The sequence below is a fragment of the Asterias amurensis genome, chromosome 2, assembly GCF_032118995.1.
Source record: "Asterias amurensis chromosome 2, ASM3211899v1".
Classification (NCBI taxonomy): domain Eukaryota; kingdom Metazoa; phylum Echinodermata; class Asteroidea; order Forcipulatida; family Asteriidae; genus Asterias; species Asterias amurensis.
The window spans coordinates 20,048,731-20,070,728 of record NC_092649.1 but is presented as its reverse complement, the minus strand read 5'-3'; the positions used below and the strand labels follow the sequence as shown (position 1 = coordinate 20,070,728).

Below are 21,998 nucleotides of genomic sequence, written 5' to 3'. Positions count from 1 at the left end.
GTTGTCATTTAGCCTTCGAGAAAGACTCTGCTAGGGTCAAAACGTCAGGCCATTATTTATTTTTTTATAATTTATTCTTATGAGCATGAACATGTTTTTGCAATGCAGCAATGCTTCAATTGTGTCTCTTTGTTTTTTTTTATCCAAGTGGGCTGTGAATTTCTTTGCAAGTGCAATGATAAAAGTGATGAGCCTGCTTGGATCCGAGTAACAAGATTCAACTGGAGGTTTTTTGGGGTGTGATTTAACCATTCAAACATTTCTCTCCAAATGTTGGTAAAAATTTGTCTAAGGCTCGCTTTTACAAAGATTTAAATTTATTTAAGTGGAAATCCATCTTTATTCTTAATTGAAAGCAAAGTGTGACGACACAATACAAATGCATGTTACTATGGTGATACCGACAACTCATCATAGGATGAATCTTAGTGCTTACTGAATCAGCCCCAGGCCTTGCGCTATGCTTTTTGTAAAGTAGCTCATCACTGGGCTTACAAATTGTATTATTTGCCCCCAGGAAGTTTTATATGATTCTTAGATTTTACAAGTTCATACGGCCTTGATTATATCTTTAAGAGGGTAAGGCCATTTACATTTTGCAAAGGGCACTTGTTGGAAAACCTTAAGTCATTGGACAATTTTGACCTCCTCGACTCAGTGCAAATCAAGGCCTAAGATTAATTATTGTCATGTCTTTCTGAAGTGCTAATGGTAACAATCACAACCAGTTTAATGGTCAAAGAATGTCCATTCACACAACTCAAAAAATAAATGAACCCACTTTAAAAATACGATTATTCACATCTAAATTTAATCTAAAAAGGAAGAAATATGAGAAGTTTTAACAAGTATTGGTTGCAAGGTCTTTATTAGCCCACAGGGCAAGTTGAGAAGTGGTGTTAACTAGCTCATAGCAGTTTGTACTTGACAATGCCTCCGTGCAAGAGTGAGCCCTGTTGACATAAATTTCCATAATGAATGCAAGAGGGTTCAAGACATTTTTACCAAAGAAACAAGTTTATCATCTTCTCTGCCAATTTTATACAACAAAATATAAGGCATTGACTTAACCCACAGCACCCACAGCAATTGCTGCCGTGCCCTATACTTATTGCTTTTATTTTAGTTCCCAGTCCGAGGTTCCAGAACAAATTAACATTTTCCTCATAAGGTGCCCCTTACCAGAGGAAAATTGCTACGCCCCTTCAAGAGCAAAATTCAAGGCCTGAAATACATCTGTATGAACTAAAAACTTTAAATTGGAAATATTGTCAGCATATTTGTATTGTAATATATTGGCTATTGTTGTAATTTTACCAAATTTTGATGTTTTGATTGTTTCGGTCCGACTTTTTGTGCCTAGGTTGCTTTTTTATATTTTTATTCTGTACTTTCAATAGAAATAAATATATAAATAAATAAAGATGACACTGCAGCTTTGAATGTCAACAAGAACAAGTTTCCACTAATATTCTCTTGACATTTTGCAGGCGTCTGACAACTGACTGAAAGGCGGTACATTGACACTAAACAGTATGTGTGCCGAATAGGTTTTAACAATTACAGAGTGTCGAAATCATGAAAGACGGTACATTGACACTAAACAGTACATAGGTGTGCTGAAAAGGTTTTAACAATTACAGAGTGTCGAAATCATGAACAGAAAAAAACCCAATTAGGGCTCTACATGTTCTGTGGTGGTCTTGACATTGCTGCTTGCTACACTCTTTTAGGTCCTTTGAACATGAGTGCGGGCGAGTTCTGCCGCATGCTGAAATGTAGACTTGAATTTTCCTTTGAGCTACCCATTCCCATGAAGAAATATTAAAAAAGGAAAATATAATAATAATAATAATAATCCGTTTTTATATAGCGCTTTTCACACCCGGAGGGCGTCCCAAAGCGCTTCACATTATTACCCCTGGTCACTGGGCCTTAAATCACTCCTTAAACCATCTCAGCTCCCTGGTAGGGAGTATGCAGCCTGTGCAACATTAATATGCGCTACTCGGCTAAATCAACCACAAGAACCATCTCTGCCCTCACAGGTACCCATTTACCCCTGGGTGGAGAGAAGCAATTATAGTTAAGTGTCTTGCTCAGAGACACAAGTGTCACGACCGGGATTCGAACCCACACTCTGCTGAACAGAAGCATCAGAGCTTGAATTCGGTGCTCTTATCCGCTCGGCCACGACACCCCACAAAATACAGCATTCATTAAAAACATCAAATCAAATCTGTTAAAATGTGGTGCCTGGTGCAGAATTGTGTTTTCTTTCTTGCAAATTTTTTTCTCAAGAAAGGCAGATTCTTTCTACCAAGCAGCTGATTTTTTTAATTTTTTTAGTTTTGTATGCTACATGTACATTGTGTAGTTGCAAACTTTATTGTCTGACCTACATGTAGGGTACATGTATTACTCTTAATTCTATATATATTTAAACAATACAAGAGTGATTTTATGGCCTGTTGAGAAGTTAAGAGTAGTGTTTTTGTTTTTGAGGTGTTTTGTAATTTTTATTTATTAATATGTTTATCTATTTCTTTCTTTCGTTCATTACTTATTTACTGATTTTCCAACGGAAGAGCCCTACGAAAAAGACCCTCTTTCAACATGTTCAAAGATGAAATTACAGGCCTGTTGCAATATTGAAGTTCAATATTCACAGTGCCTGTCATTTCATGTTTGTGTACATTCTGTCACAAGGATAATTTGACATAAATAAGTTAAAGTGGAACTTTCCTGATGAAGAGTTCTAGCATTTTGTTAACAGCACCAATCAATGGTTTGCACTGGCCCTAGCTAGAATGACAAGGATACAGAGTAGATTGGACCAATTTATGGGGCTAGCCCTAGCTGTAGCTGGGTAGGAAGTCTGTTTATTTTTACAATCCAAATCTGATAGTGATAGGGGGCCTATTTGATAATTTAATTAAATTAAGACTCAAATCTCAAAATATTTTCTACACGTCTCGTTTATCTTCATCATTAATTACAACTTTGTTCTACAGCTTACCCAACGGTGACAAACTTCTGAAATGTTCGAAATTTTCAATTTCCTCGAGAACACAATCCAACTTGTTGTTATTACCTTGCCCTTCACAATAGCACGTGTGTTGCACAGTGTGGCACTGCAAATCACACGCTGTCAAATGAAACTGTCAATTTTCTCCGCTCTTTTTCCCCGTAAAATGTACGAATTTCTTGTCTCCTTTTCGGCAAGCTGGTTCTCTTCGGCTAGGCTTACAAGAAAATTCGGTCAAAGTAAGAAGTTTTCAACTTAAAAATGCTGAAAAGAGATTTAAAATCTTTCACTTTGCTGAGCAGACGGTCAACTCCACTGCACATAAGTGTCAACTTCCTGCTGTGAGCATGCGCAGTAAACGAATCTTCCTCCTCCAAGACATTTAAGTCACGTGGCGTAACTAGGGGCGGTGGGGGTTGGGGGGGGGGGGGGGCGTGTACCATCACGCGTTGACGATGTCAATGCTCCTCCTGTGCACTCCTTCCCCCTAATTTGAAATCTGGACTTTTGTCATTTAAAATACCACCAAAGTAAAAATTTACAAAGTTTTCATTTGGTTTTCGGAGACTAAATTATTATAGGAAAGGATTATAAGGGATCAGCGTATACAGAATCGTTGGGAAAGGAGCTTAGACCACTTTTCAGCAGTGGATTTTGTAAGGAAGCAGCAAGCTACATTACTCAAATGAACGTGAATATCTAAAATGGTCTTTAAAATTATTCGTTTGATTTTTCTGATGTTCGTCGCCGATTGTTTGAAATTGACGTAGAGGGCGTGTATTCCTTGCGGATTTGGCCGCTGGAAACTATTTTATTATTGGTAACAAATAACTTCACAGTTTGTGGCAGCTATTCAAATGTATTCCATGAGAATTAAATAGTGTATTGCGTTAATATGAGTTCCTAGTAGAATCAGCTCATATTAAACAAGCATTGCAAAAAACCGACCCGCAAAAAAAAAAGGGGGGGGGTGTATATCAACACAGTGACTTCTTAGATAAACCCACGCTTTGGTTTGCGATTCAAATCATATCCCACAGGAAGAAAAAAAAACAGCCCCCCCCCCCCCCCCCCCGAGTCATTGCAAGGCCAGTGACATTCCATCTTTACACATATATTTTAACATAATTTCCATTTATTTGGGGCAAAAAGGGTATTCGTCAAGGTTCTCATATTAATTAAAAGTGGAAATTTTGTCCTTGCAACTAATTGTATTTATTCATTGGGCTGGATAATATACAGAAAGTCCTTAACGTACGTACATTGCAATCATGTACATGAGGACACAAATACAACTCAGTTAAAGGTGAATTTAACATAACATAATTGGTTCTTATATAGCGTACATATTCAAGTAGCTATAGATTAAGGAACTTTACATCAAAAATATCTCTGTTCATCCGACATACTTTTAGACGATTGCTCCAACTTTCTCAGCCCACTTCAGGGAGCATAAGCCCTCATAGCAATTAAGTCAAAAACAAAGTTTTCAGAACATTCACAAATAAATACTTATTTGTCGTAGTGCTTTTGTTTAAAAAAAACTTTATGGCTCCATTTCATAGAACTGCTTAAAAGTATATATATAAGCACAGAAAAAAATAAGCTTACCGAACCTAGGTTACCAGCCCGCCAAAATAGAATGTCACATGCATGTTTTGTATTAACTGGTATCCTGCTCAGAATGTTGCTCAGCAGAAAACCAGTGCCCAATGTCATAAAGCAGTTCAGCAGAATTGTCTGCTCAGCAAATTTATTGGCTAAGCAGGAATAAATGACCGGAGTACTAGTCGCATCATTGGAATCTGAATGGTGTTCTGGAAACCCTTTTTTGCGAAGCAACTGTTGTTGTGCTAAGCGAGATTTTTGTGCTCACAGGCTTTATGAAACTGGGCCCAACACGCAATTTTTGCTGCTTTGGAGCAGCTCTATGCATGTCTGTATAGGTCTACAGTGCTGTAAATCTCATGCGCACAACACACGCAACATTTCCAACAACTAACATACTGTTATAAATACACGTACATTTTAAATCAACGGTTAGTTGTGGCACTAGCCTCGATTTCATAAATATGTCAATGTCAAACAAGATACCGAGAGAGGAGACTAAAAAATGACCGCACAGAGCAGCTGTGTTTACAGAACGTCGTCTAAAGACTAGGCGTTTCTCAAGAAGGTATTTAATCTTCCAAGACGTGCATCTTGTCCATGCCAGTTTTAAAGGGGTTGTATACGTTTTTGTAATTGGAATTCCTGTTGCAGATATAAACCATAAAACTAAAAATTCATTCCAAAAGGTGGTAGCGTTTTTGAGACACTGCCGAAAATCTGGAGCTGTTATGTCCACACAGGGAGAATAATCTGCAATCAGAGTACACAGTCTGGGAAGCGTTACTGCAGTAACGCTTCCCAGATTCAAATTAATTTGAGGGATAAACAAAAATGATTTTCTTTTTTCCAAATTGGGAGAACTGGATCATAAGTTTCTCAATGCATTATACTACCAAAAAGCTGTTGCACTTCTTACCAACGTAAGTTTTATTGCATTAATTTTCAGTTAATATCAAACGTATAGACCCTAATAAAGCTAATGTAAAACAGTATATTCACAACCATACAGACCATCATGTATTCGACGAAACAAGTACCATAAAGCCTCCAACACCGCATTGATATAAATTTATCATTAACTTAACATTTGCACACTCTTTGGTTGCCATGGTAATAATACACACTACAAGGACTAGCAAACAGTGCTTGTACTTCGCATAAACACTGCTTTCATGAGTTAATCATCTGACATCCATTAAACCACAGAGAAGCAAAAGTCTTCTTATGGCGATACCAATTTCCTTACATTTGGGCCGGTTTTGTAAAAAGAAAAACTCGTTCTTGCATTCGCGTTCATGCTTTATTTGCACTGGATCCCTTTAGTAATCAGTATTCTCTCTTAGTGTATCCCCGCAAATGCATAACAAATCTGAAAACATTTGACTCAATTGGTCATAGAAGTTGCAAGAAAAAAGAAAGAAAAAAACACCATTGTTGCACAAGTTTGTGTGCTTTCGGATGCAAAATAAAAGGCTTTTAATAATTGCGTGAGATATTACTTCTTCTTTTTTAACCACGTTACTTCAGAGGATAGCCGTTTCTCACAATGTTCATCTCTCTATTGCTCATTACCAAGTAAGTTTTTGTGGTAACAGTTACTTTGAGTGTAGTCACGAATAGTGTCCAGTGCCTTTAAGATGTTATATTGAAAACGTTTTCAAGCCGAGAATTACAATTTTCATTTAGTCTTGGATGTAATGAGAAACTCGAGTTCAAGTACAAATTCTAAATGGTCAGAAAACACGGGGCCCTGGTGCATAAATGACCCATTTCCATCGATGTTTTATTTTTTAATATCCCAATATGCTACTTTCAAACTGACCTACAAATTGCTATAATAATTAAATATTATACACTGATGAAACGAACTGGACCTTTTGATGCAAACATAGGGGACCTATATGATACAAAACATCCGTAATTGTCCCTACATCGACGATTGTCATGTGTGTTTTCTAATTTATGACGACCTTGCATAATATTTGCTCGTAATAATCTTGCTGATAGGAATTTCTTTTTCCGGCGGTACTTCCATTAACTGCTTGGATTTTTTGAGGTTCGAAGGAACCTTTCTTAAAAAAGAATTCTTGGTTCGCTACTTTTAGGCCTACCGATATTATATTTTTAGAATGATTAAACTTAAGTAGGATTTGCTCCTGATATATATTTGAACTGGTAGGTAGGTTTTGCCTGTATAATGTGGTGGGTTGTCATTTAGCCTTCGAGAAAGACCCTGCTAGGGTTGAAACGTCAGGCTTTTGCATGAAATTACACAGTAATATCGAGAGAACTGATGGGTCAAATTTCTTAAAAGCAGCTATATATTGCTTGAGATGTTCCGCTTAGCACTAATAGAGTCGATCCCTACACACTGCCCGAGGATTGGCGTCAAATAACTGATTATTTTTCAGCCCAGTAATCTGATGATGTCGGTATTGTGCCTACTGATTATTTCACTCGGACACAAATTCTGAATTTTATTGTTTATATGGGAAGAATCTGAACTCACTAAACATAAATTAAATTGAACACAATCTGACAAGAATGATCGGTCACTTACACTCATCGTGCTACTCCGGGTCGCCTCTCACTCTGTGGATCGAACCCGATTCAACAAGCCAATGACACGCTATTGAGGGTTACTATAAACACAGCCGATGACTAACATTAATGATGTTCGTCTCACTCCATTCAGTATCAATCGCTTCTGGGAATATTTAAAGGCACTGGCCTGGGCACTATTGATAACTACTCAGAATAATTGTTAGCATAACAACTTACTTGGTAACGAGTAATGGAGAGCTGTTGATAGTATACAACATTGTGAGAAACAGTTCCCTTCTAAATTATTACGTAGTTTTTGAGAAAGAGGTAATTTGTCAATCATGTCAAATTTTACTGTCATCATCTTGTGATGTATTAACACAAAACTATATATTCATGCCTTAAAAATGTCGCAATGCCTTCAAAATATGTCTCTCAATTTGGTTCCGTTTGGAATTACTCCTTTTTTGGAGTTCATCAAGCACAAAAAACACAGTGTGTTGTAACCAGCGAATAGTGATATAAAAAACACATATCCAAATACGGTCCGCCATTAATTGTGGAGTCAACAATTTGACCTACAAAATAGCAGACCGTGTTTTGTAAGAACTGCACACATCCACACACATCTGTGGATATTTTTGTGATTATTTATTCCACTTTGACAGAACCTTTCCAACCATAAATAATTTCAAAACAGACTTGTTTTTATAGCCTCAAGGTGCCCAATCCACAAGCAACGTGATCCCTGAAACGTGGTAATGTATACTGACACTATTGTTTACCACTCCCACTTTTCCCAACAAAGCAGTTTTTAATGCTCGAGGTTGGTATCCGATCTCAACCTCCGTTTCCTTAATCCATGGTTACGGCTAAGTCACTTTATACACGGGACCAGCTGCAGCAATTTCAACCCGCATTACAACCATGCTCAAACCAGGAGATATTTGGTGTCAGAGGTGGGATCAACCGGAGAATCCTTCACGGAAACGTTTCCACAAGAAGGGAATTGCCTTTTCTGCAGTTACAAGACTTTTTTTTCGAATATCATATTCTTGTACTATATGACTTGAAAAAAGTTTGTGGTACGAAAGTGTTGTGGTATTGTAGGGTGTTTTACGGCGCATTGATTCAAACAGGTTGTCAAACTGATTTTGTTTAAGTGTTTTTGTTTGGGGTGTTTTTTTTTTTTTTTTTTTTTTTGGGGGGGGGGATTTTGGAGGGCTCCCAAATTGTTGTGTTTGCAATTTTCATTTTAATAATATTTATAATGGAAAGGGGTCTGTTTGTAGAGTACACATCTCCTGGTGACATAGTTTTATAGTTTGTTTTTCTTGAACAGCAAATGTACACTTTTTATCTCGATATTGGACATTCACATAGGTTTTCACATACAGCAATGTCCAATCTCCAAATGAAAAGGACATTCACTGTACAGATACCAATACGTAAATGTCCAATATCGAAGTAGCAAAGTATACTCTCTGTACAAACCTTCACTGTGAATTCCAAATATCCAATATCAAACTAACTTTACTGTCATACTGATTTCAGAAGATTATTTTTCAATCCAGTACCGCGTCAATTTTTACATTAATGCTAACGAATCATGTAATAAGATCCATTTTTTTCAGAGTCAACAAACTGAAACATACGGAAAATGCTTGAATTTAAAAACAATTTCCAAAATGGTTTTAAAATACATTTTGTCTTAAACCCATCAGTCATCACGTATTGATGCTTGTCCTTCATGCGGTACATTCGTTGAATTTGCCTAAAAGGTATGAGTTTACAAGTTGTTCATAATATAGTCTACTCTATATTTTTCTGAAAGGCACTGCCGCCTTGTCAAGTAACTGCAAGAGTCCTTCTAAAACATTATTTAACATCTATAGAGATAGAAAAGGGGGAGCTATCGCCAGTACCATTTTAGTGTTGGGGGGGGGGGGCGGTAATGGCGCATTTAAGATTGCATTCAGACATAAACAAGGCCAGAGATGATTAGTGCTACAGAAAATTGACTCTCTCCAACCTAAAAAGAACTCATGAGGAATAATAACCTACAAATGGACAGTCACAGTAATGACATCTGTAATAATGCTTGCAACTGCACCAAGGCATGCATGCACTGACTATACAGGCAGAATTTGAAAATGGAGCAAGACGTGCATCAAGGAACTATATCAATATTGAAAATAAAGTAGGCTACAATTTGATCTTCGTGTAGAAACATCGAAGCTTAGTTATCAGTCCACAACATGGCGTCTTACAGCCCAAACCTGGACCCAATTTCATAGAGCTGCTCAACAAAATAATGCGCACCAGAAAAAAAGTTGTCAGCTAAAATGCCATTTCATATTTATAAAATGTGGCTGGTACCCTGCTGATTGTTGCTAAGCAGAAATTTGTTAAGCAAAACTTTCTGCTTCAAACTAATGTAGTTATATAAAATGAGATCAGTTTGTAACATATGAGGTCAGTTTTCATGCCCCAAAAATTGAATCTGAGAAGCATTACAGCCAGTAACATTTTACTCAGATTGCATATTCTAACTTGGGGTTAATCTACATGTGTAGATCTTACCCTCAAACAGTCCCAAAAACCGAACTTGTGAATGTTTGTCCAATTTGCACGATTCACATCGTATCATGATGATTCTTTTGTAGAAATGAACAGGAAGAAAACAAAAAGGACCAGAAATGCATTTTAACTTACCCTGGTCTGCACATGCAGTTGGGTCCTCATCGTCCCCTTTCTGGCAGTTATAAACCCCATCACATTGCCGAGCCTTTGAGATGCAAACCCCATTCGTGCATTTGAGATACGTGGTTGGGCAACCACCCGATGAATCTGTGAAAACGAGGACAGAAATACATTGGTACAGAGTTCATACAAAAGCACATTGAAAGGTATATGTTAAAGTATTGAATGTTGCATTTGAGAAATGGTTTTACCTTTATGAAGTTTGTAATAACAACTGGCATGGTTCCATTGCTCGAATAAAGAACTTAACAGTTCCCTGTTCCGTTTTCGACCGGAATCTCTAAAAGTTCATGCTCGATTTTGAACAAGTTGATGAGCAATGTTTAACATAACCAGTTTAAGTTTTGATTTAAAAATGGCAGATGCCATTGCACAAATAAATAATTTAGCTCCCTATTCGACCGGAATCTTTACAAGTTCATGCTTGATTTTGAACAAGTTGATTTATAATGCTTAACATATCCAGCTATAACACGGCAGGTTCAATTGCACGAATAAATAACTTAGTTCCCTAATCCGTTTTAACTTGATTCGCAATAAGTAAACACTTGATTTAGGACAAGTAACAAAGTTTAACATAACCAGTTCCTTTTACGCAGTTTTAACTGCATAAAAACAATTCGTGAATTTCAACAGACTGCTCTTTTACTATTCACGGTGAAAATCACGGCCAGAAAGTCATTACACCCAAAAGCGAGACGTGATTTATCGCGGTTAGAAGTAGTAATGGCGGAAGTTGTCTGTGCGTCAACTCGCAAGAGGTAATAATGAACTGGTAATGACAGTCGGTCCTAAGTGCAATCTATATGAACTGATGTGATTTGCAAGTGAGGTTTGGGTTTTCTAACACACATCAATGACGCAGCAACTTCCTGGTGCTAAAAGATGAGGTACTCGGGGATTATACTCTCGGGAGTGTAAGGAAACGCGAGCACGAGGAATTAAAGAGCCACATGAGATTTTAATGTCATGTGATCGAGAGATGTACAGCGGCTTTTCATCAGCAGATACACCTGGGTATTAGGCCGTAGAAAGTGATCTTAATCATAATTCAACGGCGAGAGAATGTTAGGGCCAATGTCGCACGAAGAATAACCGCGATCTAATGTCGCACAAGGCAATTGACAAGAAGCAACCAGCTCCGGGCAAACTTAAAGTATAATAATATAATCACATTTGATTAAAACTCACAATTGTTGGATAAATCTTTTGAGGGGGGGGGGGGGTCGTAGGACATAGTTTGAAAAATTACTCATGGCTGCATGAGTGGTCCTTAAGCATGCTCTGCACTAGGTTGCCTTCAAGTTGCTTGGAACATAAAGGTTGTCTCGTGTGACAGAGCCCGTTAAAGTCTGAATTTAAACAAAATAGAATATTGCATGCATATAGGCAAGGTTAGAATAAATCACCAAATTATGCAAGATCACATACAATTGTCTGTTTTCAAGAAAGACATCACTGAATGTATAAACAATCAACTGGGGATCATGCTGTTTACTTAGGGAGCAATCGCGGCAGTCAAGTTATTGTACAATCCTTTGGGATTTGTTTGCATTCTAAGTATAATCTCCTCTTAGTGAACAAACAGTTGATTTATATTTGCAGATTTATTCTCCCCTTAGTTGACATGCATACAAAATTCACTCTTATGGTCAGCATCAATTTAGTAAGGCCTCTGGTGCGGTTTCCTTGGCTGACCAAAATTAATTACTGGTCTCGTTCTGCAACCATGCAATTCAAAGGGAATTAATTATGAGTGTACACTCCCATGAGGATAATGGGCAAGTTATTGGAATTATTTTCAAACATCCGTTTTTTCGTTAGAAGGTAATGTAGCATTCTTTAAGGCAATGGACACGCACGTTTGGTAATGACTCCAAATAGTGAATAGCACAAAAAATTACTGTGTTTCTTGGAAAAATAGTTAAACAACTTTGTGAGAAACGAATCCCTCTATTAAAATAAACGTAGTTTTCGTGAAAGAGGTAAATTTCACTAAAATATTTGAGTCTGAGAAAGGCATCTGATATAACACCAAGTGAGAATACTGGTCGTTGACAATTACCAAACGTGCCCACCGCCCGCCCCATCCCCACAGAAAAAAAAACAGGTAAATAAAATAAAAAGCAAAATGAAGGGCAGCTGAGTAGAACCCTGCGGGCTGATTAAAAGGACTATTCAAGAGAAATACATAATTGTACATTCGTATAAATTAAAAGCAATTACATGTTTAAATGTATACATGACTGCATGCATCAAGAGACAATCCCAGTCCTCCAGATCTACTTGAAATACTTAAAGTCTCTGATTTCAAAATTTGCATCCCAAAATACATCCAGCTGATCTCGGCACTATCTTTGAGTAAACTCAGGACATTGTCCCTGCTTGTTAAAGATCATGTTTACGTGCCGATGTTGTTTTTGTCGTCGTCGTCAGCGTCGTCTTCGTCATCATCATAATTGTGGTTGTTGCTGCTGCTGTTGTTGTTGTTGTTGATGTTGTTGTTGTTTTGGTTGATTTGTTTTGGTTGATGTTGTTTCGTTGTTATTTGCTGTTGTTGTTGTTTTGCAGTGATTTTTTTAAAGTAAAAACGACTTAAAGCTATAGTTATGTTTGTCAAAGATTGTGTGCAAGTTCAAATACATTTTCTTTTGACCAAAGGTTATTTTCAATTGCTGTTTCATCGACTTTTTAATTGACAGTAAACGTTGTAATGGGTTCACACGATTCAACTGGATGGCACTTACTCCGCACAAATACAACTGCTTTCATTGCCCAACAAATACCTCCTTCTCGACTGCGAGGTTTGGGGTCTGTGTACAATTTCTCCCGGAGATTCAGCTTATACTTCCAGACCCCTTCTCAGCACAACGCCGTGAAAAAAGACTCACAATCGGGCCGGCCTTCAGCTGCTCAATTAATAAATACTTTCGGAAATTGAAAGTAAGTAGATATCCTATGGATGTCTGCCTGTAGTAAGCATCCAGCTTTTATTTTAATAATTACTAGAAACACGAGCACTGTGGCTCCTTATTGGAGATAAATTTGCTCAGCGTTGGTAACATTCACCCTCAATCACATTTATTGACACAGCTTCTGCTTCCCTAAAACGAGTTTCTATTTTTCAAAATTAATACATGGCGCCATTATTCAAACAAATTGTTTCAATGAATTCAGGGGGCATTTTTAAGAAGAGTCAGTTTATCTCGCATACAGGTTCACTGTACGTTTTGATGTAGAGTATGAAATCAAAGTTGATACAAACCTAGAGGCTGGTCAGCAACAACGTACCTTTTGGGCCCATGGTGTGTCTTTGTCTTGTATCCGAATCTTATCCACGAGAGAGAGAGCACGAGATATACTTACAGAGTCATCACTTTTCTATAAATCCAAAACAGGTGGTGTTAAACCCACCGCTCTAAAACATCTCAAACCAAACGCATCAAAGAGCAGTGCCACGTTATACACAGGAAGTACAGCCTGTCAGATGAAACTCCTTTCCTTCTTCAACAGTATACAGAGGAGACAAAATTATCATAGAGAAATTTCATCTGCGGTGCCAAGCTCTCCCATCTCTCTCCCTCTTCCTTTCTTCAGGCAATGACCAAGACCGGGGGATTTTATCCTCTTCAAGTTGCGTCCCATTCAAATTCGGTCTACACAGTTCAACATCACTAAGTGTGCGGCTAGCAGGAAGCTGCATTACCAAGTCACTGCATGTTGTTTAGGTTCGCCAGAGTACCTCTCGGCACCTGTTTCTATAACCTAAGGGATACCATCTTCACCCCCCCCCCCCCACCTCGACAAAGACAAAAAAGGACTCGGTTGATACAGTTATGGGCGATGGGACAGGATGGGCTGGAGGGGGGTTAGGCTAGGATTGTTTGCAATCCACACAATGTTTACTTACAAATTGCTCTTTCAATGATTAATGCGCATGACTCTATACGGTCTTGCGGTGTATCAGTACATTTTATAAAAGGTAAACTGGAAACCTTTGGCAATGGTCAAAGACCAGTATTCCCACTTGGTGTATCCCACTATATGCATAACAAACCTGTGAAAGTTTGTAATTCATTGGGCACAAATGATGGGAGCTTGCAGATGCCTAAAAATGGCTTCAGGCTCGTGGAAAATAATGTGTCCCTATACCCGCAGCACCGAGTCAACGGCTGGGGCTGGGGTTGAAATATAAACCGCGTATTGGGTACGAGATGGTAAAATACCTTTAAAGGCACAGGGGTGGATTTCACAAAGAGTTAAGACTAGTCTTATCTCTAGTTTGGACGCATTACTAGTCCTAACTTAGGACTAGCCGTACGTTTTTCATATCTCTAGTCCTAAGTTAGGACTAGTCCTAAGTTAGGACTAGTCCTAACTTATGACTAGTCCTAACTTAGGACTAGCCGTACGTTTTTCATATCTCCTAAGACTAGTCCTAAGTTAGGACTAGTCCTAACTCTTTGTGAAATCGACCCCTGGATACCTTTGGTAGTTGCCAAAGACCATAAAATAACAATTATGTATGTGAATGTGAACATTTGGATTCAATTGGTCATCAGAGATTGCAAGAGAATAAAGGAAGAAAAAACATCATTGTTTGACACATTTATGTACTTTCAGATGCCAAAAAAAGGTCCAGACCTGGTCTTTTAATATTAATGCGAGAGAAGTTACCTCAAAAACTACGTTAGTTCAGAGGAAGCCGTCATAATTGTTATACTATTAACAGCTCTCTACTGCTCGTTGCCAAGTAAGTTTTTATGTAACAATTATTTCGATAACAATAATACTGTCCAGAGGTCGATTTAACAAAGACAGTCCCAACTTAGGAACAGTCATAGGAATCTCATAATCATAGGAATTAAAAAAAAAACTTAAAGGCAGTGAACACTATTGGTAATTACTAAAAATAATTATTAGCATAAAACCTTACTTGGTAACGGGGAAAGGTTGATAGTATAAAATGTTGTGAGAAACTGCTCCCTCTGAAGTGACATAGTTTTCGAGCGCTTTGAAACAGTGTTAAAGCGCTTTATAAATGCATTTAAGTTAAGTTGAGAAAGAAGTAATTTTCCACGAACTTGATTTCGAGACCTCAGATTTAGAGTTTGAGGTCTCAAAATCAACCATCTAAACACACACAGCATCGTGTGACAAGGGTTATTTCCTTTCGTTATTATATAAGTTCGACGACTTATTGAGCTCAAATTTTCACAGGTTTGTTATTTTATGCATATGTTGAGATACACCAAGTGAGAAGACTGGTCTTTGACAATTACCAATAGTGTCCACTGTTTTTAAGGGTAGTCATAAGTTAGGACGAGTAACTCGTCCTAACTCGAGATTAAGACTAGTCGTAACTCTTTGTGAAATTTATCCCTCCTCTAAAGGGTCACTGTTTAAGGCCTACAATGGCGTTGTTCAGCTATCGTAACTACTGCACGGCTGTGATTTGACATTTTCGGTGTTTCTTTATAACTTGTCCCCCAAAATGAGGACAGAATACTTTGGCCAGTCAGGCTTTGGCATGATGTGTGATTCCCCCCCCCCCCCCGAGGTGAGTTCTTGATAATTCCAACGCCTCCAGACTTCTTCTTTTTATCAAGTTTCACAGTAAAGTGAGGATTGTATTTCAGACTTTTAGAGATTGAGTGGTGAAGCTTGAAAACATCTGACAGAGATTGCTGGAATCTTTCCTTTAGGGAGACGCTTACCTTGAGGTTGTGCAGTAAAACCTTAAAGGAACACGTTGCCTTGGATCGGACGAGCTGGTCTATAAAAGGCGTTCCAAACCGTTTGTTATGAAATGCATATAGTTAGAAAGATGTTTTAAAAGTAGAATATGATGATCCACACAAGTATCACTCAAAATTGCACGGTTTTCATCTTACGGCACGAACTAACATGGTCGGCCATTTATGGAAGTCAAAAATTTGACTCTCATAAACGGCCGACCGTGTTAGTCGACGAGGTAAAAAGAAAACCACGCAATTTCGAGGCATATTTGTGTAGATCATTGTATTCTACTTCTACAACATCTTTCTAACCATATCGATTTTATAACAAACGGTTACAGAACGCTTTTCAAAGACCAACTTGACCGATCCAAGGCAACGTGTTCCTTTAAGGTAACCCTGGGGTTTAGAATTCATACTTCAAGATATTTGATCAAATATGCTAATGTGAAACTAAATTCAGAGTTGTGTAAGATTGGAAATGCCGTGCCCTCTTTCCTTAGAAATATACAACAATATCCTGGATGGTGTAATTGCATCGGGAATACAAAATAACTAACAAAATAGTAAGCCATTTGGGTAAATGGTTTATCCACGAATTCCTAAATCTTACAAAACACAAATGACAAGATAGTCTTACAAGAATGTATTATTCAAACTTTAACTCAAGCTGTCTCTAGAGGACTGAATAAGTCCATGATCATCTGGTAGCTGAGCCAAACTAAACCAAGGAAAAACACGGAAGGAAATCTGTTGGAACACGTTGCCTTGGATCGGTCGAGTTGGTCTTTGAAAAGCGTTCTGTAACTGTTTGTTTTAAAATGCATATATGGGTAGAAAGATGTTGTAAAAGATATTTGTGTAGATCACTGTATTCTATACTTTTACAACATCTCTCTACCCATATGCGTTTTATAACGAACGGTTACAGAACGCTTTTCAAAGACCAACTCGACCGATACAAGGCTACGTGTTCCTTTAAGGATTTCAATGATGCAGCTGGGATTAGAAATGCAAGAGATAATAAATTGCCATTACGCTAAAAGGAGAGGTTTCCTTTGGGACTGATTCTCAAGAAATGTCCCGAATCCACTCGAGTCGTGGGATCGAGGCTTTAGTTTGACTCTATCCAGAAAGATAAACACAATTAAAACAATCTCATTTCGAAAAAGGTCTGCGAACTTGCAAGGTTCAGCATTTACTGCTCCTACATAAACTAAATCGTTCAAACTTTACCAATTGGTTTTAAAATGAGGTTGAAAAATATCAGAAAAAAAGAAAGAAAAAAGCCTTTTCTAGAAGAGGGGTGCCGCCTTGAAACAATCCCTTTTTTGTTAGTAATAACATGAAGTTGTACTAAAAAAATTCTGGGTACGAATTTCTTTAGTCCAATGTGAGTGTGAATGCTCTGAACTAATCCTTGGTCAAACTCACTCACTCTTTTTTTTTTTCATTTTAAGATCTTTATAGAAGATACAAATATTAACACAACAACTTATTTACATTATGGTCGTGTGTCTTTTAAATGAGAATAGGGAAAAACATTACCAACAAAATATACATTAGGTCAGAGTAATTTTTGTTCCTTCAGATTTAGTGTATGAGACCTTATATTGCACCATGTTATGGTTTACCAAGTGCTTTGGCGCGACATGCAGCCAATCCAGCCAGGAACACCCGGCGAACCCATTCTCTTTTAGATAAGTACACTGGGTTACTTTACGTTCATCACACAACACACGGGCCTGCGGCTTTACGTCCCATCCCGAGGACGCAGCAATTATGGTTAAAGGGAAGGTACACTATTGGTAATTGTCAAAGACCAGTGTTCTCACTTGGTATATCTCAATATATGCATAAAATAACAAAAATGTGAAAATTTGAGCTCAATCGGTCATCGGAGTTGGGAGAAAATTATGAAAGAAAGAACACCTTGTTGGACGAATTTGTGTGCTTTCAGATAGGAATAAAAGACTTCTAGCCAGAAGTCTTTTATTATTTTAGTGAGAAATTAACTCTTTCTCGAATTCTATGCTACTTCAGAGGGAGCCGTTTCTCACAATGTTTTATACTATCAACAACTCTCAAATGCTCGTTACCAAGTAAGGTTTTAAGTTAATATTTGTTTTGAGTAATTACCAAACGTGTACCTTCCCTTTAAGGACACAAGTACCACGACTGGGACTCAGATCCATACTCTACTGACAAGAAACACCAGAGCTTGAGTCCGCTGCTCTACTCCACTGGGTCGTTTCGATAACGATTTCGTGTCCAACTGACCCGATCAGGGTCAGCCCTCGCGGGACCCGATACCTGGGTCAGTTCCCGACAGTTTTTTTTATGTAAGAACAAAACGGTTATGGGGAAGGCCAATTTTGGTAGTTATTTTAGACCAATAATACTGTTAATCATTTACAAAAACTAACAAACCCTTGCATCATTAGTTCATTCAGAAGGACCGTGTGCAAAACTAAAGTCACCCGCATTCTCATGAAGACGATCAAAGCAGACTGATCGAAACGTTGAGTCGTTAACAACCGGTACTTTTCAGGACCAACACTACTCAAAAAGTGTTACCTTAAACAAAGCTCAAACCTACGCAACTTTGTTATGGAAGAGTTTGTTGACTGGTCAATTCTCAAAACTGCGAACCTGGACCGAAATTATTAAAAGGTCTGTATATTCCTTTGGTTATCACTCTTAAAATTAATGGGAATACAAACTTTTAGTTAGAATGTTACAGCAGGTTTCGTTAGTAATGCACTTGATAGTAATTTCACTTCGAAGTATTGTGATTATGTAAAAAGAAAGTCTAACACCCAAAATTTTTAATCTGAGAAGCGTCACAGTCAGTAAGACTTCTCACAGTGTGCATTTCCTCTAGAGATTATTCTTCCTGCGTGGATATATTCGCTTTAAGATTTTCGACGATATCTCAAAACAACGACCACCTTTTGAAATAAAATGTTCTTATATTTGTTTCATTGTATAAATCAACATTTTTTTAATATATAAAGGATTAAAACAATCGAAATGTGTCCAGTGCCTTTAAAGACAGTGGACACTATTGATAATTGTCAAAGACCAGTTTTCTCACTTGGTGTATCTCAATATGCATAATAACAAACTCGTGAAAATTTGAGCTCAATTGGTCGTCGAAGTTGCGAGATAATAATGAAAGAAGAAGAAACCTTGTCACACAAAGTTGTGTGCTTTCAGATGCTTGATTTCAAGACATCGAAATCTAATTCTGAGGTCTCGAAATCAATTCGAGGAAAATTACTTCTTTCTCGAAAACTACGTTACTTCAGAGGAGCCATTTTTCACAATGTTTTATACTATCAACTGTTCTCCATTACTTGTTACGTATAGGATAATGCCCGAGGTGCGCGCCATTCGTGGGTAAGAATGGCCCGAGGGCGAAGCCCGAGGGACATTCGTACCCACGAATGGCGCGTTCACCGAGGGCATTATGCGACTTAACCCACACCTGTGACGTCATGCTATTGTTAAAATCGCTCCATTATTTCGCACAAATGGCGCGATATTGTTTAATTTTTAATTGTTTGTATGTATTACGTAATCTTGTTTACTCCAGTGAACACCACTGGTGGTATGTGAACATTGGACGAAGACCAACATTTAGGAAATATGCTCGTTTCTTCGATAGTGGCATTATAGATCGGGAGCGAAAGTGGCAGCAGATAAGTGATTTTGTTTCTTGACTTTAAGTAACTTTATACAAGTTAGTGATAGAAACAGACTATCAGATGATGTTGTAGCCGACTTTCTCGGTCTACAAAAAACCCAAAAGGTGAAGATAAAAGAAGTGACCTACCCGCGTACAAGCCTGTAGTTTCAGATTTGTTTTTAATAAACAAATTTAAGCTACCTTTATGATCAACAATTTCTGTTAAAGTCCTGTTATTTGATGATGATATTGAAAAAAGTTTATTTGCAATCTTAAATTTTAGGGACTTTACTCACTTACCATGTTTGTGTATGATAAATTAAGCATTTTGATTTAATAAAAACAAAAAACAAAAATACTGGTTAAAATGAAATTGATTTATCTGACTTTAAGACCTGCTTAAATTACTGTTGTAGTTCTATCATTATTTTTTAACATCTCAGCTAAATAATAATTTAATAATGTAGCTGTTCACTTGTGGAAAGTGTTAACGATCATTTTGCAATACATGTATAGCTCTATTAACCTGTGTTAAAAACCATTAAAAACAAAATAATATGGTCCATTGCGTCATTGACTTCATTTACTTTATTCCCTAACTCTTTTATGCACAATGGGTGAATAGATGTACCCATCGCGCCATTCGTGCCAAATAATGGAGCGATTTAACAATAGCATGACGTCACAGGTGTGGGTTAAAAAGTAAGGTTTTATGCTAATAAGTATTTTGAGTAAATACCAATAGTGTTCAGTGCCTTTAATACAAATATGATTAAAACAATCGAACGTTTTCTAAAACCGGTGGCCAGTGCCTTTAAGAATAACTATGACGTGCCGTAACTTAAGATCTCGACCAATTTCAAGTGCTAAGACAAACAGCAGAATCCCCAATCTTGAAAGGCCTAGCATTCAGCGATTTGATAAAATCATTGCGTGTCGTATATAAGGGTCACTTTATCAAACAGTCTGTCAATTCCGAAATCTCCTTTTATTCAGAATGCTAGGCAGCTACCGGACACAAACTCCTGGGACTGTAATTTCCCAAATAAAGATGAAACATGATCTTCGTGGTGAGAGGCAACCTAAAATGTTGTCACATTCATGACGTGGTAACGTGAGGTGATGAGGCCTGATGGACAGAAGTGGAACATATGCGCATTCAACCCGACCAGTGCATGATTATGATGAAAAAAGAATGCTTTATTTTGTCATTTTGGTCTTCTCCTGTATTTTTCTTATTATTCAACCCTTGGTTGCGCATGGCAAATTTGTTTTTAAATAATAAATCATTAACGAATGAATTCATAAACAGACTCGTTATTTTTATTTTATTTATTTATTTATTTATTTATTTATTTATTTATTATTATTTTTTAGGGGGGGGAACTGGTGCAATTTCAACCAAGAAAAGAGGATGAATTTCCCATTCAATGTTTAATTAAAAAGCATTGCGAAAAAGAAGAGAAAAAAATACAATCTTTGTGTTTTTGAGATCAGGTTGGCTGAGTGGTGTCTTTCATAGAGTTGATTAAGCAGAAAATGATATTTAACAAATGTCTGCTAAGCAGCATAACTGGTCTCATATTGTACATTATGACACGGTGTTTTGGCTGGTGAGTTCTGATAAGCATAACTATGATGTGGCTAGCTACTGTAATTGGCCCTGCATGGTTTCTCGTCTAATCCTTGCCTTCCTCGCCCAAACCTAATTCCTGGCTTTGCGCTGGTGTAAACTCTAGCCGTGTTCTCACATTTAAAATGTTTATTAGTGTATTTGTTCAGTTTACTTGTGCAGTCAGACAATCTATCTCCTGTTATTTTCCATTAAACAAAGCTAAATTAATTAGAATAGAAATCGATTTTTTTAGTTTTGGGCAGTTAATAATCTAAATGTTGATTTTGGTTAAACTTCTGCATACATTTGTTTTCACGACAGACACTCGACGAAAAAGCTAGAGTTCCGGTTCGTTCTTGAATCACGTTTACACTCGTTACCAATGAATACGTTGGGAGTTATTTTTATCTCAAAGGACTCGGCAAATAAGTTTCCATTGAGCAAATTATTGATATAAGGAAGTTCTTTCAATGTATGTATGCGATTTTAGATTTGTAGGAAGAAAAATAAACACATGGTAATCAAACAGCAGTTGAAATCTGCATTGATTGATTCATGCAGGATATTGGAACAATCTTATTGTATGGATTGGGTACTGGTAAAGGCAACGATGCCCACAATTTGATTCGCAGTTAAGTTGGTTTTATATGGAAATTTGACATTCACATTGGTTTGTGTAACCATCGCGAATATCAATATTGATGTTTTCAGGGGACATTAGGCATTCACATAGGTTTGTACAGCGAATATAATTTTTATATATATTGGACATTGGACAATCAAACAGGTTTGTACAGTGAATGTACATTACATAGACCACGAAATATTATACACATATTTACTGCAAGAGGGTTTGCGAGGTGGGGGATACGGTAGGACCTGCAACGGTGTTAAGAAAATCAAGAGTGTTTCGAGATCTAATAACGGTCTCAAGAAATATACTACATTTTTTTTATATTGGATATTAGACATTGGTAGAGCGATTGTCAATGTTTTTGTATATTGGAC

General features: G+C 37.4%; 1 protein-coding gene across 3 annotated transcripts in view; it reads right to left on the bottom strand.

The window, feature by feature from the left end:
• The window catches only part of LOC139952392 (uncharacterized), a 160,063-nt gene that overhangs the window by 15,624 nt on the left and 122,441 nt on the right, over positions 1–21,998 (bottom strand). For all 3 annotated transcript variants that reach the window (XM_071951526.1, XM_071951517.1, XM_071951510.1), the window contains one exon: positions 9,899–10,033. In XM_071951526.1, coding sequence (XP_071807627.1) covers positions 9,899–10,033 — 135 coding nt within the window. The remainder of the gene's footprint in view (positions 1–9,898; positions 10,034–21,998) is intronic.